Source organism: Marmota monax, unplaced genomic scaffold (genome assembly GCF_021218885.2).
Source record: "Marmota monax isolate L192 unplaced genomic scaffold, Marmota_monax_Labrador192_F-V1.1 WCK01_AAM20220418_F8-fsc00052, whole genome shotgun sequence".
NCBI lineage: Eukaryota > Metazoa > Chordata > Mammalia > Rodentia > Sciuridae > Marmota > Marmota monax.
Genome location: NW_026693473.1, coordinates 6,553,897 through 6,569,734, shown reverse-complemented (window position 1 = coordinate 6,569,734; position 15,838 = coordinate 6,553,897). Strand labels below are relative to the sequence as shown.

Genomic DNA, 15,838 nt, shown 5'->3' with positions numbered 1-15,838 from the left:
CCCACCCTGGAAGTGAGGGAAACTGGGAAGATATTTAGTTGGTAGATTGCTACCTCCTCCCCAAACTGGAGCTCTGTTACAACAAAAAGGAAGACGTGGAGCTAGGATAAGCGAGGAGCACAGCCTACTTCCATTAGCACTGGGCCTGAAAGGGGGATAACTAACCATCACCAAACTTCTCCCCATAAACCATATGACATGGTCTCTGTATTAGCTGCTTTCTGTTGCTCTAACAAAATACACAAGAATGGGTACTTTATAAAGAGATGAGGTTTATTTAGCACAGAGTCCAACATTTGGCAGCCCCTGAGACTGATCTTTGGTGAGAATGATCACAACATGGTGAATGGCATCATGGTGGGAGGACATGCAAGGGGTCGAGACTGAATGGCCAGAAAGTGGGGAGGATGAGTCTTGTTCTCTTTATAATACCCCCTCTCACAGGAACTAACAGGGACCCAGAGAAGTTCATTACTCACTTCCAAGGGCCTCATCCCCAGTGGCCAAATTACCTCCCACTAGGCCCCACCTCTTGCAGGTTCTACCCCCTCAACACTGCCGCACCGAGGACCTAGCCTCCAGCTGATGAACCTTTGGGGGATAAACTACATCCATCCTCACAAGCTCCAACAAAGCCACATTGTAAGAGCAGGATGTCCCCGTCTATAAGTGTGTATGTGAGGGCAGGGGAAGGTTGATATCAGTGGGCACAGGAAGCAGCCAGAGCCCCCATTCCGGAACCTCTCTGATGTCACACTTGTAGTCATGGTACTCTGGGTGCCAACCCAGGAGAAGGAGCGGTTGGCTCTCATTTGTTTGAGAGCAGGCATCGCAGCATGACTGCATCAAACGATTTATTGTCCCCACCTCCACCCCCAGCCAGATCCTGGCTATTCTCAAGCCTTTGGGCTTGTTTCAATGTGGCAGCCCTGGTCTCTCTAAGTGCTGTGTTCTTTACGTTTCCGTGAGTCTCCGGGCCAGCTGTTGGGTTCCCACCAAGAGACAGAAGGGAAATAGACAGTGAGAGTGCAGAGGCAGGGAGGTGGAGGGAGGCCAGGAGGGGAAGGAGGATATTTAGTGGGAAGCACAGAGATGTGGGGAGCCTGAGGCTTTGGGGGACTGTGGGAGGCTGGTAATGCTGGTGACATTTGGTGGAGGGAATGGGGTCTGTCTCTAGCCTGGATATTCAGATCCGTCCTTAAGGTGTGTGGGTCTGAACTCAGGTGAGCTGGGCCTCATGGGGGCTCCGGGTTGCCCCCGACTAGAACTGAGTCTGGCTCTGGTTTCAGAGGCCGAGCACTGGGGCAAAATGGAGAGTGGGCCTACCCAGTGGTCTCCGGACTTCTCTGCCTCCTGAGTTTGTACAGCCTCATTGGCATGAATTTTTCGGACCCAGGCACCTTACACAGAGGTAAGGCCTCAGACTCCTGGGAGAGGGAGGTGGCACCCCAAGGCTGGTGCCTACAGAGGTCATTTGTAAAGGGCTGACCCCACCTGTGGCCTCAGGATCCCTTCTTACCCTGTCATCATTACTTGGGCCCTGGCACTTCATTTCCCAAGCCACTGAAGTGTGAAAAACAGAATCCTGGAGGTTTTCCAGTTGCTTTAGAAGGGAGGACCGGGCAAAAGAGGCAGGAGGCTCTTCCAACCACACAGTTCACCCTTCCTCCTTCCCATTTCACACCCGACTCCAAGCACTGATCACTATTCTAAAGGGGGGAGCTCCATGTAGAGCTCCTGTGGCTGGACAGCCCTTCTCTCTGACGGCCGCCCATCTGAGTGGTCAGCTTGCTCAACAGGGACTGGGGTTCCCCTGCCCTCCTCCTCCCCACCTTCTTGATGCCCAGTGATGCTATGGGGCTGCCCTAAGCATCAGAGTGATACAAGGGCCTCCTCCACTGCCCACACATCTCCCCCTGCCAGGTGCCTTCGAGCAGGACCCTGAGGCTCCCTACATGGCACGAGTGAATGGCAGGTTATACCACATGCCGTGGTGTCCCACCTGTTATTTTCACCGCCTGCCCCGAACCTTCCACTGCAAAAGGTGTGACATCTGTGTGGAGGTGAGTGCTCCTCCTCCCTGTCCACTCACCAACCTATCTCCAGGCACCTGGCCAGGACCAGGAACCTCACATCATGAGTGGGCCAGGTGGGGGTATCAGACCATGTTCCCAGAGTTCTTCAAGTGGCTCTCTGCCACTCAGGGTCACTTGCATCTGTTATTGCCTCCAGTTCTACACCTGTCCAGCGAGGCTGGCCTTGCTTGCACAGGTGCTGATATGCAAAGGGCATCCCCTCTGTGCTGAGCCTGGTGGAGTCAGGGGGAGGAAAGGCAATGACTGTCCCCTCCCCTGGCTTGCTGATAGTAGATCCCCAGCCCTTTAGGCTGACTGCTGCCCTGTCCTGGGGATCATTGCCTGTCTTGGTCTGGGTGTCCCAGTTGAAGGGTTTCCTGGTTCTGAGTGCATGTGTCTGATGTGCCCACCCTGCTCGGGTTCACAAGTACAGACGGCTGGTAGGGCAAGGGTGTTTTTTTCATCCTCATCCAGTATCTGAGAAAATGGAGGCCCAGAGTTGTTATATCCTGGTCCAAGTGACACCAGGCAGGTCTTGTCTCTAAAGACCTCACTCAGGACAGGTGACCTGATGAGCCATGGGGTCCTAACTGTGCTCTAACCATGGAAATGCCAGGTTCTCGCTGAGATGGGAACCCTTATGTAAGGTCAAGAGCAGGCGGCCTAGAGGGCTGCGTTAGGGGAGGCCTCAGGATTAGGGGGTGATGGAGGCCATTCCAGATGGGCCCTCTGACCTGCCTCCTCTCCCCTAGGAGTTCGACCACCATTGCAGGTGGGTGAATAACTGTATGGGGCACTGAAACATCCGGCTCTACCTGCTACTCCTCTTGTCCCTGTGCCTCTATCTGGGTACCGTGCTGGCCACCTGCGTGGTTTTCATCATACACAGGAGGAACATGGCGTTTTTGGACAAAACCATGACGTATCCACCACAGTCCCAAGGGCCCACACTGGGAAGAGCTTGTGTGGTGGGGAGGGAGGGGCAAACAGCCCAGGAGGGTCAGGGTGACAGGGGAGGGGCTGACATGGGCAGGGCTAGAGGGAGAAGTCACTGGGGAGGACCTGTGAAGGACAGGTGGAAGGCCAGTGGGGTCAGGGACATGGGCGGGGTAGGATGCCTGTGGAGTTAAGAATCTAGGGGCCCACAGAGTAGGGTAATGAAAGTTGAAAAGGGACAGGTGGGAGGACAGTGTGGTAGAGGGAGGTTTCCCTTGGGTGTACTGGACTAACTGTCCAGTCCAGGGAGGGAGAGCGGTGGGCGGTGCTAGCTGGGGCGGGAGCAGTGGGGTTGAGCATATTTCATGTCTTATCAGCCATGGGTATATTGTTGGTGAAGTGTTTGCTCCAATCTTTTGTCCATTTAAAAAAAACTGTGTTGTTTTCTTATTGAGTTTCAGGAGTTCTCTATACTGGATACAGATCTATGTGTTGCAAATCTTTTCTTGCAATTCATGGCTTGTCATTTCATTTTCTTCATAGCATCTTCCAAAGAGCAGGAGCCCTTAGTGTTGCTGTTTTTCCAGCACTGAGGATTGAATCAGGGGGTGCTCGACCACTGAGCTTCTTCCCCAGCATTCGTTGTTGTTCACTCTGAATGGAGCCTCATGTCCTCGGTGAGGAACAGTTTCATTGCTTTCTTCCCCATCTGTGTCTTCATTGCTTTTTCTTTGAGCATCCACTAGAAATAATAGGAGTGGGCATCTTTTCCCTGTGTTTCCTCTAGTATGGCAATCACTTGACTAAAGTCTCTTTCAGGAAGACTGGTGGGCAGCATCAGTGGGGGAGGGGAAGCTGCAGACCCTGAGACGGCTGAACAGACAGAGGAGCCTGTCTGCTCATCACCTCCCATCCTTTTAGTCACCACCCACCACTGCCATATGTGGTTCCCTCCCACCTGTGACTCCTGTGCTTGGCCCTTATTCCTCAGCCCTGTAGTCTGCCTGTCTCCTCCTCTCTCCAGCTTCTAGTATCATCATTGAGTTTGCCTGGCAGCCTTTTCCCTTCCTCCATCCTGTGGTTCTTCCAGCCCCAGGTCAGGCCATAGGCCATCGCCCTTCCTCCTCTGCTCAGAGTGAGGCCCTCCAAGTCCAGGATCCCCAAGTCTCAAGGGACCTAAATGTGGTCTGCACTCTAAGATTCACCAGACAGGGCTCCTTTCTATTCTTGGCAGCACTAATTTCAGGCACTGATCCCATGCTCCAACTTTCACTCCCACCATACTCCATTCCCTGACTTCAACTCCTCCTAGAATCACTTGCTTGGTGGTTGGTGGCAAAGACTCTGGTGAAGACCACATAAGTTCAAATCACAGCTCTAGAACTGACCAGCAGGGAGACCTGGGGTTGCTACTCAGCCCCTGGTCACTCAATTTCCCTATCTGAAAAACAGGGAATTGTGGGTTGATTCATGTAAACCACATAGAACAGTGGCTGGCACCAGAGAGTGCCCTGTGTGCTGCTGTTACATCACTACCATTCCTTCCCATGGTCATCTACACATGTTTGTGCTCAGATTAAAAGTCATACAAGTCCCAGCCTTAACATCCCAGGCCTCCACTCCACCTGTTGTACCTTCTGGGCCTTATTTCCTGAAAGAGTTGACCTTGTTCACTAGCTCCCCCTTCACTTCCTGGCCCAGGTCAGCCCAGCCCTTGCTGTCAGGATGATGCCCTCTTTAATGGCCAAGTTCAGCAGACATCTTCAGACTACTCTTTCTGGTCTAGACACAGCCTCTGAAACCAGAAGTCGCTGTCTCAGCACTTAACTCTCTGGGCTTCTCCTCTGCATGTACCTGGGTGCTGTGAGCTGGGTTGCCTACATGGTTCCCATGATACTCTCTCTCTGCTCTTCCCTTTCCACTCCCCATGGTGCTCAGGGCCTCGGGTTGCAGCTGCCCTCACCACTGAAAGTAGGCTGGCCATGCTGTTTGCAGGGTGCTTTCCATCCCCAGTGCAGTGACGGGGGTTTGTTTGTTTGCTATTCGGTATTGAACCCAGGGGCACTTTACCACTGAGCTACATCCCCAGTCCCTGCTACTTTTTATTGTGAATCAGGGTCTCACTAAGTTGCTGAGGCTGGTCTCAAACCTTGTCAGTTTCCCAAGTCACTGGGATTACAGGTGTGTGCCACCGTGCCTGGTTGGACAGAAGCATTTTTGATGCCCTGAAATATTTCTGATGGGGGTGCATCTCAGTGGTAGAGTGTGTGCTTAGCATGTGCAAGGCCCTGAATTCTTCAATCCCCAGAACACAGAGAAAAGACATCTGAATCAATGAGTGAACCAACAAACAGAAGAACCAACATTTGGGGATAGAAGGAAAGAGGAAAGGAACGAGAGAAGCCTGGTGCCCTGACCCCCCAGGATAAGGGGAAGAAGGAGAGGCAGCAGGAAGTTGGGCAGAAGATGGGGCAAGAAGAAGATGCCTCTGGATTTTGTCCTGTGGAGTGTGAGGGTGTTTGAGACACAGAATTGGAGCAGGAGCCCCAGGAGTGGAGCCAGTGAGAGAGGCTGGTCTGGGTGCCTCAGAGCTGTTGGATTCTAGTTGTGTGTGATAGGGTTCCATGTGGGGGGAGGAAGGTATTCACATTTACCTCTCAGTTCTTAGAAATTTACTATCATTCCTTAAGCATTTTCTATACCTTATGTACAATCAATATTTTCTATACATGATATATATCTAATCAAATATTCTTTCTCTAAGTTTAAAGATTCTGTAATTTTTTAATGCTCCGCTATTAATTAATTTATTTCTTCTGATACTGGGGATTGAACCCAGGGTTGCTTTACCACCAAACCTGCATCCCTAATCCTTGCTCTATTTTGTTTTGAGATAAGGTGTCACTAAATTGTTGAGGGCCTTGCTAAGTTGTTGAGGCTGGCCTTGAACTTGTGATCCTCCCACCTCAGAATCCCAATTCCCTGGGATTACAGGTGTGTGCCACTGCACCTGGTGGTATACTCATTTCTTAAGTGCTGTGAACACCTTAAAGGAGGCAGAACCTCATAGAGGACAATGATTCGAGTTGCTTTTTGGACATATTCCAGAGCTGTTCTGATGTGGAGTCGTCTTTCCTCTGGTGGAGAAGAGTGTTGAAGATGAAAGTCTTCATGTGTAGGCCATTGGAGACTTGGGGTGGATAGAGGTGCTGCTGGGCCACTTTCCATTATAACAGAGTATTTGGTACCTAAAGCTCATGAAGTTGGGATGAAACTCAACCTGGTCTGGAAGGAGGAGGGGTCGAGGCTGAGGGATGAACTCAGGGGAAAGAGAAAGTAGAATAAGGGAGAGAGGAGAAGCCAGTCAGTGTCCTGGGAAGGACATGACCTTTGAGCTTGACCTTTCCTGCTTTGTGTACTGAAGGTCTTCAGCTCAGATTTTCCTGGAAATTCTGATTTTTCACTAGGGAAATATGTCTGGGCATCCCCTGTTGCCACTGGTCTCCCAGATAGTGAAACTCAATGAAGGTAGATTTTTAGAAAATCGAGAGGTAAGAGAGTCAAGTGGGAGCGGGGTGGTGACACCACCTTTGGATCAGTTGAGCAGAACAGCACGAGACAGATCTTAAAAGGTACCTGGAAGGATGAGGTGAGAGGACAGGTGTGGCCAATGGAGACAGAGTAAGGATCCTGCAAAGGGAAGCACTAGGGGTTGAGGAGCCCTGAGAAGGCAGGAGAGGTGGGTGCTGGGTCAGCACTGTCTGGGGACAGCTGCTCACAAGTGGGTGAAGGGAGGTCACTCTTCCTAGGAGCCTGGGAAGGCAGGAGGCCCTGGGTCACTCTTGGGCACCACTGTACCTAGACCTGGCCACAGGCCCAGGTTGAGCCCTGGCTTAACTGACCAACTTAGCGAGGGTCCCTGGGAGATGGCCTTGCCCAGTCCTGCTGATTCTGAACTTCTCTTCCCCTCCTCATTTCCCTCCAGCATGACAACGCATTCAATGAGGGCTGCCCAAGAAACTGTTATATCGCACTATGTGCACCTTTGGGACCCAAGTGAGTTGGTCAACCAAGGGCTCAAGTGCTGGACCCTGGGGCTGGTGCAGGGGGCGTGAAGCTGGGTCTATTTCCCTGGTCCCTGTCCCCAGCTCCCAGCCTTAACACTCCCTGTTCCTTTCCTTTGGGGTGTTCTCCAGGGCACTCTGGGAGTTTCTGGGAATTTCACTCTTCCTTGGTGTTGTAGGTTCTTGCCCCAAGAAATGTGCTCAAGGGGAATGGCAACCTGGATAAGGCTCCTGGATGAGAGCCCTGGGCTCTGTGCTTTCCCAGCTGAGGGGTGAGAGTGGTCAGGGAGACCAGGCCAAGGTGGGTAGTGACTCCTTGCAGTTGGCCTGTTGCTTCCCAGGTACATGTCTGAGGCGGTCTGCCTTCAGGTGGACCAGGGGACCAACTGGGGGCCAACAGAACACCTTAAAGACCCCCTTTGGCCCAGGTCTGCCACTCAGGCCCCCCCAAGGAGTGGCAAGTCTGCACCTGTACAGAAGGTAAGGAGTATTGGGTGAGCTTTGAACCATGGGGGTCTGTGGTTGCACATGTGTTGGGGGAAGCCCCCATGTCGGGTAGACCCTGAAGCTGAAGCACTTGGAGCATAAGGAGTGGGATTATGGACCTGGAGGGTACAGGGTACAGGTCACAGGGCTTCAGAGCACACCCAGGTATCCCTGGATAGAGAAGGAGAAAAGACTGAAACACTAACTTTCTGATTGGCTCTGGGCCAGTCCTTACTTTTTTGGTTCCCAGTTTCCTCAGCTATTAATGAGGACTCAGACTAGTCCAGTGGTTTATGTTTTAAAGACAATTCTGTTTCTTTTATATGTGTGTTTATTTGTGTGTGTACATATGTATATATCTGTTGTAGATGGACATACATATTTATTTGTTTATTTTTATGTGGTGTCGGGGGTTGAACCTAGTTCCTCATGCATGCTAGACAAGCACTCTACCCCTGAGCCACAACCCCAGAAACCCCAGCTTCTTTTTTAATGGAAATTTTTATTTGATGTATGATGTGAAACATTTGGAGTGGAGCATTAGGTGTACAGTGGGGTGGGTAACGCACAGTGCCCCCTATGTGCCCTTGCAGTGATGTGGTGCCAGCCCTCTCCCTCGTCCTGCCTCTAGGCACCCTGGGACTTGACTGTGAGCTGTGGGGTGGAGGGTAGGGAGATCCCCCATGTACTGACTCTGTGTTTAGCTTCTCATCAGCCCAGTGGTGCATTGGGAGGCTTCCAAGGGAGGCTTGGCCTCCCATTCTCCCTTCACACCCAGCAATGCCAGGACACGCACCAGAAGTTCATCTCCTGAGCCCCACGTGGGGGTCTCTTGTGCCTGAGACCTCACTCCCCTTTTGAGAGTGCCAAGACCCCCATGCCTGTAATATACACATATTTTTTGCTGCTTCCTATGGCAGCTGTGCCTATGTGTCCTTGGTTCAGGGAAGTGTGTTTCCTGGTGTTGGGTGGAGGCTCTGAGGGGCTGGGACAGAGCCCTCCTGGAAGGGAAGATCCTTGCTCTCTGGAGACTCAAGCCTGACTCTTTGCCCTTGTGCAAGACATTCAGCAACAGTAATAATCACAGTGACTGACCTGGCTGGCTTCCTGGCAAGGGCTGGAGACGGAGAATACCCACCAGCCTGGATAATACCAAGTGCACCTGAAACGATTCCATAAAATTGGAAGGGAACTTGTTTATTATTAGTATTAATAGGCTAGTAGATTAGTCAGAAATTACAAAGTTTCAGTTAAACATGAGTAAGTTTCAGAGATATAATGGTCAATATGGTTGTTGCAGTTAATTTACTGCATACTTGAAAACTGATAATAGAGTTGGGTACAGGGGTGCCCATCTATAAGCCCACCTACTCAAGAGACTGAGGCAGGAGGATCATAAGTCAAGAATCAGTAACTTAAAGAGAATTGTTTGTATCAAAAAAAAAAAAGTGCTGGGGATGTTGGTCAATGGTAACACACCCCTGTTTTCAATCCTCAGATGTGGAAAAGGAAAGAAAAATTGACCATCTGTTTTGTGGGTTTTCTGTCTGTTTGAGGTGGAGTTCCCAGTATGTTGGCCAGGCCAGTCTTGAACTTCTGAGGTCAAGCAAACCTCCTATGTCAGTGTGCTGAGTGCTGGAAGGCAGGTGTGCACCACTGGACTGGCTAGAAAAGGGATTGTAAACTGGGTTTGGTGGCACATGACTAATTCCAGCAACTCAGGAACTGAGGCAGCTTTAGGCCAGCCTCTGCAATTTAGCAAGACTGTATCTCAAAATAAGAAGGGCTAGGGATAAAGCTAAGTGGTAGGATGTCCTTGGGCTCAACCCCCCAGTGCTGGGGGAAAATGTGTACACACACACACACACACACAGATATATAGATACACACACACACACACAGATATATAGATACACACACACAAATATATATATATATATATATTTCATTATAGAGAAGGATTTGGAGATTTTAGATTTTTCTTTGGGGCTAATATGAATAAGCATAAAAACTCGTGTCCTTAAGCATGCTAGGCAAGAGCTCTACCATTGAGCCACACCAGAGACCTCACATTTAAATTTGGGTTATTTTCTCCCTGTTAGTTATTGGAGCACCCCACATTTATCTTTTTTTCCATTTTCTTTGGGTGTGTGGTGGGGCTTCCTCTGATGCTCACACTGGTCTCAAATGTGTGGGCTCCAGTGATTCTCTTGCTCCTGTTTCTGAGCATGGGGGACTACAGGTACATGCTACCACACTTGGCTGTACAATCTCATATTGATAAGACATTTTACATGTGATAGGAAACCCAGAATAATAAAAAAAAAAGCAATTTAAGATGACTGGGCATAGTGACGTCTGCCTATCATCCCAGCAGCTCAGGAGGCTGAGGAAGAAATATCATAAGTTTGAGACCAGCCTGGGCTGCTGAGAGCCATAGCTGAGTTGGAATGAAGCATGGCATTTTTGCCAGAACAGAGTGGTTGAGAGGTGATGGCAGCAAGCCATTAAGATGATAATGGTTATGTTAAGCTGTGTATTCAATTGCATATTAGACCCCTGCTCTCTGCCTCAGCCTGCTACTTTGGAGTTCTCCAGGGGATTCCCAGAGAGTTCCCATTGGTGGGGAAAGTGCTGGAGGAGGGATTTTCCGGAGGAGGGATTTCCGGTTGTGGTGGTTGGGGTGGGGGGGGGAGGGCGCATGCTTGGTGTTCGTGGGAGTGCTGAGAATAAAGGAGTTCCTGTTTTGAACCTACAAGGCTGTGTGGCTGCTCGATTATTTTGTGCCCAGCCAGACTGCGGCACTGGGTAGTTTAGCAAGACCCTAACTCAAAGTAAAAAGGGCTGGGAATGTAGCTCAGTGGTATAATGTTCCTGGCTTCAATACCTAGTACTTCCAAAAACAAAGAATAAAAACATTGGGCTGGGGTTGTGGCTCAGTGGTAGAGCGCTTGCCTAGCACGCATGAAGCCCTGGGTTAGAGCCTTAGCACCACATAAAAATAAATAAAATAAAGGTATTGTGTCCATCTACAACTAAATATTTTTTAAAAAGAATAAAAATGAAATCTGGGCTTGGTGGCACATGCCTATAGTTCCAGGTGCTAAGCAGACTGATACACAAAGATCACTGAGTCCATGAGTTTGAGATGGGCCTGAGGAAAATGGTGAGACCTTATGTCTCAAAACAAACAAACAAACAAACAAAAAACCCAGCATCATCATAATCATCATCATCATCATAATTTGTGGAACCAAGCACTTTGTTCACCCCTGTAATCCCAGAGTCTCCAGGATGTGGTAGGATGATCACAGGTTTGATGCAGGTGTTGGGGTCTTAACAAGACTCTTGTCCCAAATTTGCAAAAGGGTGGGGGGACCGGGGATGAAGCTCAGTGTTAAAGCACCTCTGGATTCAGTCCCCAGTACAGGAGATGGGGGAGGAAACAAGCCAATTTGACTCCATATCATTAAGATCTTGGGACTAGAGGTAACTTGTGGTAGTGTTTAGCAGGTTAAGCTTAGCAGCTTGAGGCCCTGGGTTTAATCCCAAACACCAAAAAAAACAATAAAAAACAAAATAATTTTAAAAAAATCTCTATGTATATATCCCAAATCACAAATGAATATGTTACTTTCACATATATACCTTTTAACCCAGAAATGTAATTATTAGCATGTGTGTCCTTGGGGAACCATAGAACAGCGTAAATTAAGGGTTTTGTGCCATTATTTAGATAGCAAAATGTAGCAAAAAATCAACTCAAATATCATTAGTAGTAAAATGATTAAAAATATGGCATGATCATGTAATGTACTACTAGATTATTTTAAATGGATTTAGGGGAAAAAAACTGTAATGTATTGCTGGGTTCAGTGGAGCATGACTATAATCCCAGAAGCTTGTGAGGCTGATTTAGGAGGTTTGAAAGTTCAAAGCCAGACTCAGCAACTAAGCGAGGAACTAAGGAATTTAGTGAGACCCTGTCTCAAAAAATAAAAAGGCTGAGGGTATGGCTGAGGGGTTGAGTGCCCCTGAATTCAACCCCTGGTACTCCTCCTCCTCCCCGCCTAAAAAGATCTGAAACAGTAAACACTGTATAAAGTGGGTTCTTGGTTTCAAAACCCTACATTTGTATTCCCTGAAGTGCTGAAGTTGGAATGGGCCTGCCGCCCTGTGTTCTCTGTCTAAAGCCTAGAGCAGAACCAGACATAAGCAAGCATCCTTCTTCCTGTTTGCTGTCCCTGACTTTTGCTCTTGGCTTAAACCTTTTCAATTAGGAGCTACTCTGGTGGGTGATGAACAAGAGGAAATACAGGTTTGACACTTCTGTCCCTCTCCCCAAACAAGCCCAGCACTCCATTCCATTCCTCTGTTTGGATCTTTCCTGTTGATTTCCAAAATAAATATGGAAAAGTAGAGTTTTAGTAAACGAGACCATTTAGAATTTAGTCAAATCTAAAATTATGTGTATGGGTTTGTTTTATGTATGTTGATATTTATGTCTGAAAATTGATAGTATTAGAGCAATTCAAACCACAACTCATGTCTGAATTTCTCTTTGTTAGGGCATGCCAGAGCAGCGGGCTCAGTTGCCACAAACCTTCAGGGTCCTCAAAGGAAAGCCAACAGAGCATCCTCTAGCTCTGCGGGGTGTCATCAAGTATTATAACGCCAGCACCTTGAAACAGAAAAATCTCAGATTGGCTCCTCCTGGTGAGAAATCAGACAGTGATAAAAGACTGAATCCCATGGAAACTTATGAAGCACTGATAGATAAAAAGATCATTTCTGGAAAAATAAAAGACTAAACTGTATTGTTCCTACTTTCTCCTACATAGATACTCCTTTTGTCAACTGTCCGGATGGCTCTTGAACATCATCTGGAGACTGAGGATTTCATTGATCTCATAATTTTGTTAGAAATGGAATCGGATCTGTTACATTTTTTCCATATTTCTTATACATTATAATTCAACATGTTAGTGGGATTCACACTTGTTCCATATTGTTACATTTACTTTGGGTTTTTTCCTCCTCAATGGCTTTAAATGATTATCAGTTTAGAAGAAAAAAGTGTGGATTTCTAGACATGTTTAATGTAGAGATATGTTTATTGTCAGTGGCATAGAAGGAATTTTTGCTTTATAAATGCACAGACCTTGAAATAAAAAGTAGTTTCTACTCAAAAATTACATGCAAATACATAAAAATAAACATTATAACTCAAAGGATTTATTCCTCAGAATTAGAATCTAAGTGGGTAAGAATTGGAATATACTGGATTTTTAAAAACAGCTTGTGTAAGGCAGCATCAGAATGAAGTCCACGTGGTGCAGTTGGTTGAGCGATCCCTGGAATGTCTTTGGAGATTTAGTTAGACTCCCCTTCCCCACGCTGGTTCTCCTGCTTTCTCCTCTTTGCACTGTACTTTAAAAGATGCAAAATCATTTGTCCTTTTTCCCTCAGTGTAGATTTTGCCCATTACTCCCCCAGGATATAATTTTTATTTAACATGTTTCTCTGTCTCTAAAGTCATATATCATATATTACATTATTTTAAAAATAATGTAATTATGCAAAAATCATATCTGATTTGGATTAATTGTATTTAATATGTTTACATCATCACAGATAAAGGCTATGTTCACAAAAGAAGTAGACTTCTTTGCAAGTAATACTAATCTTGACTTTTTCTATAAATATCTTACCTGGTATCCTTAGGAAAAGGTTAGACTTTTACCTAGAACTTCTGTGTCAATAGTAAGTTGCATTTTAAAAAGAAACAAAACATCTCAAAAATAATTCTTTTCCCAGTTGCCATGTTTGGTGGCTTTATATCCTTTTGCTCCTTGGTAGGCAATTCTCTGGAGAAAGTATCTTAAACAAGGAATGTTATATTTTAATACAGCTTGGTGGGTATGGTTTTCATTACACTTTGGTGGGGGCAGGGTACAGGGGATTGAACCCAGGAGCACTCAACTCCTGAACCACATCCCCAGCTCTATTTTGTATTTTATTTAGAGGCAGGGTCGCATTGAGTTTCTAAGCACCTAGCTAAATTGCTGAGGCTGGCTTTGAACTCAAGATCCTCCTGTCTCTGCCTCTTGAGCCACTTGGATTATAGGCATGGAATTACCAGGCCAGGACTCCATTACATTTTCATAACTTGATTGAAGTATAATTTACATACCATGAAATTCAATCATTTGAATGATCAATTCAGGTTTTTCAAAATGTATTTTTAAGGTTTCATTAAGATTATAGAATTAGTAGCTGAGTCTTATATAAATTATTATTTTTATGTTCCTATTACTGTCATATTTCTAGAGTAGTCAAAATGAAATCAGTTTTAAGACATTTCACTTGCTCCTCTTTTATATTATTTTTCTTTTTGTCATAGAAGAGTTTTCTCTGGTGAATTGTTAACATTCCTTTCTCTTTCATTTTCAGAGAAGGATTGCTTCCCTTCTGGAACACCAGCAGTAAGTTGACTTATTTCTTATAGTTCTTGTTCTAATTAAGGTTACCAAAACAAATCTGTTTTTATTTTACTTTCTAAAATAAGAGGTAAAGAAGTATTTAATGTTTCTAAATAGTACTCAAGAATGTTTATCATATATGTTTATTTAATTTTCCATATTTCAGAAAATCACCTTTACTTTTTAATTGATTATATTGGAACCAGTGTGTATTAATCATTTAAAAATTAGCTATGGAAAAAATAACTTCTTAAAGTTTGTTTAAAAAAAAGAGACCTGGTCACATTTTAATCTTTGACTGTTCCTGGCTTGTCTTCCTTTGCTCCTGAACACAGCTGAACACCAAGGGGCCGGAAACATCAGCTATAGTAATGGAGGAAGATGATGGTGATGGAGGGGTGCAGCCTTTCACAGCCCCACGACCTGATCATACAAGACCAGTGAGTGACTAATGACCTGGTGTGCACATCTGTGCATGTGTGTTTCAAGAAACAGCTGTTTGTGTTTGACTTTCAGAGATAATTTCAAAAAGCCTTCAGGTTTAAAATATTTTACTATGAGAAAATTAATTTAAGAATAAATTAAAATTTTTACCTAAAGAGTACTCATCACAAAACACTTTTTTTGAAAAATAAAAAGCTATGGCTTCTTTAAAGGTTAGAATACTTAACTCACTAGATTTCTTCTTTCCATGTTTTGCCCCCTTTTCCAGAAAGGTCATCTATTTCTCTGTTTTTGTTGTTGTTGTTGTTTTTTAGAGAATTTTTTAATATTTATTTTGTAGCTTTTGGTGGACACAACATCTTTGTTCGTATGTGGTGCTGAGGATCGAACCCGGGCCGCATGCACGCCAGGCGAGGACGCTACCCCTTGAGCCACATCCCCAGCCCCCTATTTCCCTGTTTTTTTCTCTGTTTCATAATGTGGGTAACTCTTCTACCTAAAACTTAGATCTTTCCTCTTCCCCAGATTATGTATTTTATTTCTCATTTTGACATTTCTCTCAAAGCCTTGATGGCATTCTAAAGACAGTTGAGAGTGAAATTCCTCCCCAGCTGAGGAGAATTTCAACAGTAATGAGCTCAGATGGAGCCAGGGAGAGAAGTACTAAGGGGGCTGGACTGTGATGAGGTGGCTGGGAGGACTGCCATTGGATTCCCATCTCATGACAGATGGCTGTGTTTTCTATATTTGTCTTACAACTGGCTCCTTGAAGTGAAAGAGGGAGAGTAGGCATTATATTTGTGTAAATGTTTTGTGGAGACTAGTTATTTCATCGTCAAGATTTCTAGTCTTTTGCATTTTCTCTTTTTATGAAAAACATTAGTTTTAAAGTGTGCTGCTATGTTGTTTTACTATTATATTTTTTTAACTTTAAAAAATATTTTTAGTTGTAGATGGACACAATACATTTGTTTTATGTAGTTATTTTTTCTGTGGTGCTGAGGCTCCAACCCAGGACCTCACACATGCTAAGAAAGCACTCTACCACCGAGCTACACCCCTAGACCCTGTTATACTATTTTAGATCTGGGCACATAGAAATTTTATTCATAGGCCTGCTATTTTGCTAGTTATATATATATATATATATATATATATTTTTTGGCCCTTTGGATTGAATCCAGGGACACTTAACCACTGAGCCACATTACCAGCCCTCTTCATTATTTTTTATTTTGAGACAGGGTCTCACTAAGTTGTTGAGGCTGGTTTTGAACTTGGAATCCTCCTGTCTCAGTCTCTCAGTTGCTGGGATTACAGGCATGCACTGCTGCATCCAGCTGCTAGTTAC

At 45.8% G+C, this 15,838-nt stretch overlaps 1 protein-coding gene and 1 pseudogene across 1 annotated transcript in view; both read left to right on the top strand.

Moving 5' to 3' along the window:
- The first annotated feature begins 836 nt into the window (after positions 1-836).
- On the top strand, positions 837-3,669 carry LOC124101724 (palmitoyltransferase ZDHHC19-like; annotated as a pseudogene).
- LOC124101723 (serine/threonine-protein kinase PAK 2) overlaps positions 3,514-15,838 on the top strand; it is a 25,823-nt gene continuing 13,498 nt past the window's right edge. The window contains exons 1-4 of the mRNA XM_058583581.1: positions 3,514-3,688; positions 12,130-12,277; positions 14,015-14,046; positions 14,379-14,483. Coding sequence (XP_058439564.1) covers positions 3,680-3,688; positions 12,130-12,277; positions 14,015-14,046; positions 14,379-14,483 — 294 coding nt within the window. The 5' untranslated portion in view covers positions 3,514-3,679. The remainder of the gene's footprint in view (positions 3,689-12,129; positions 12,278-14,014; positions 14,047-14,378; positions 14,484-15,838) is intronic.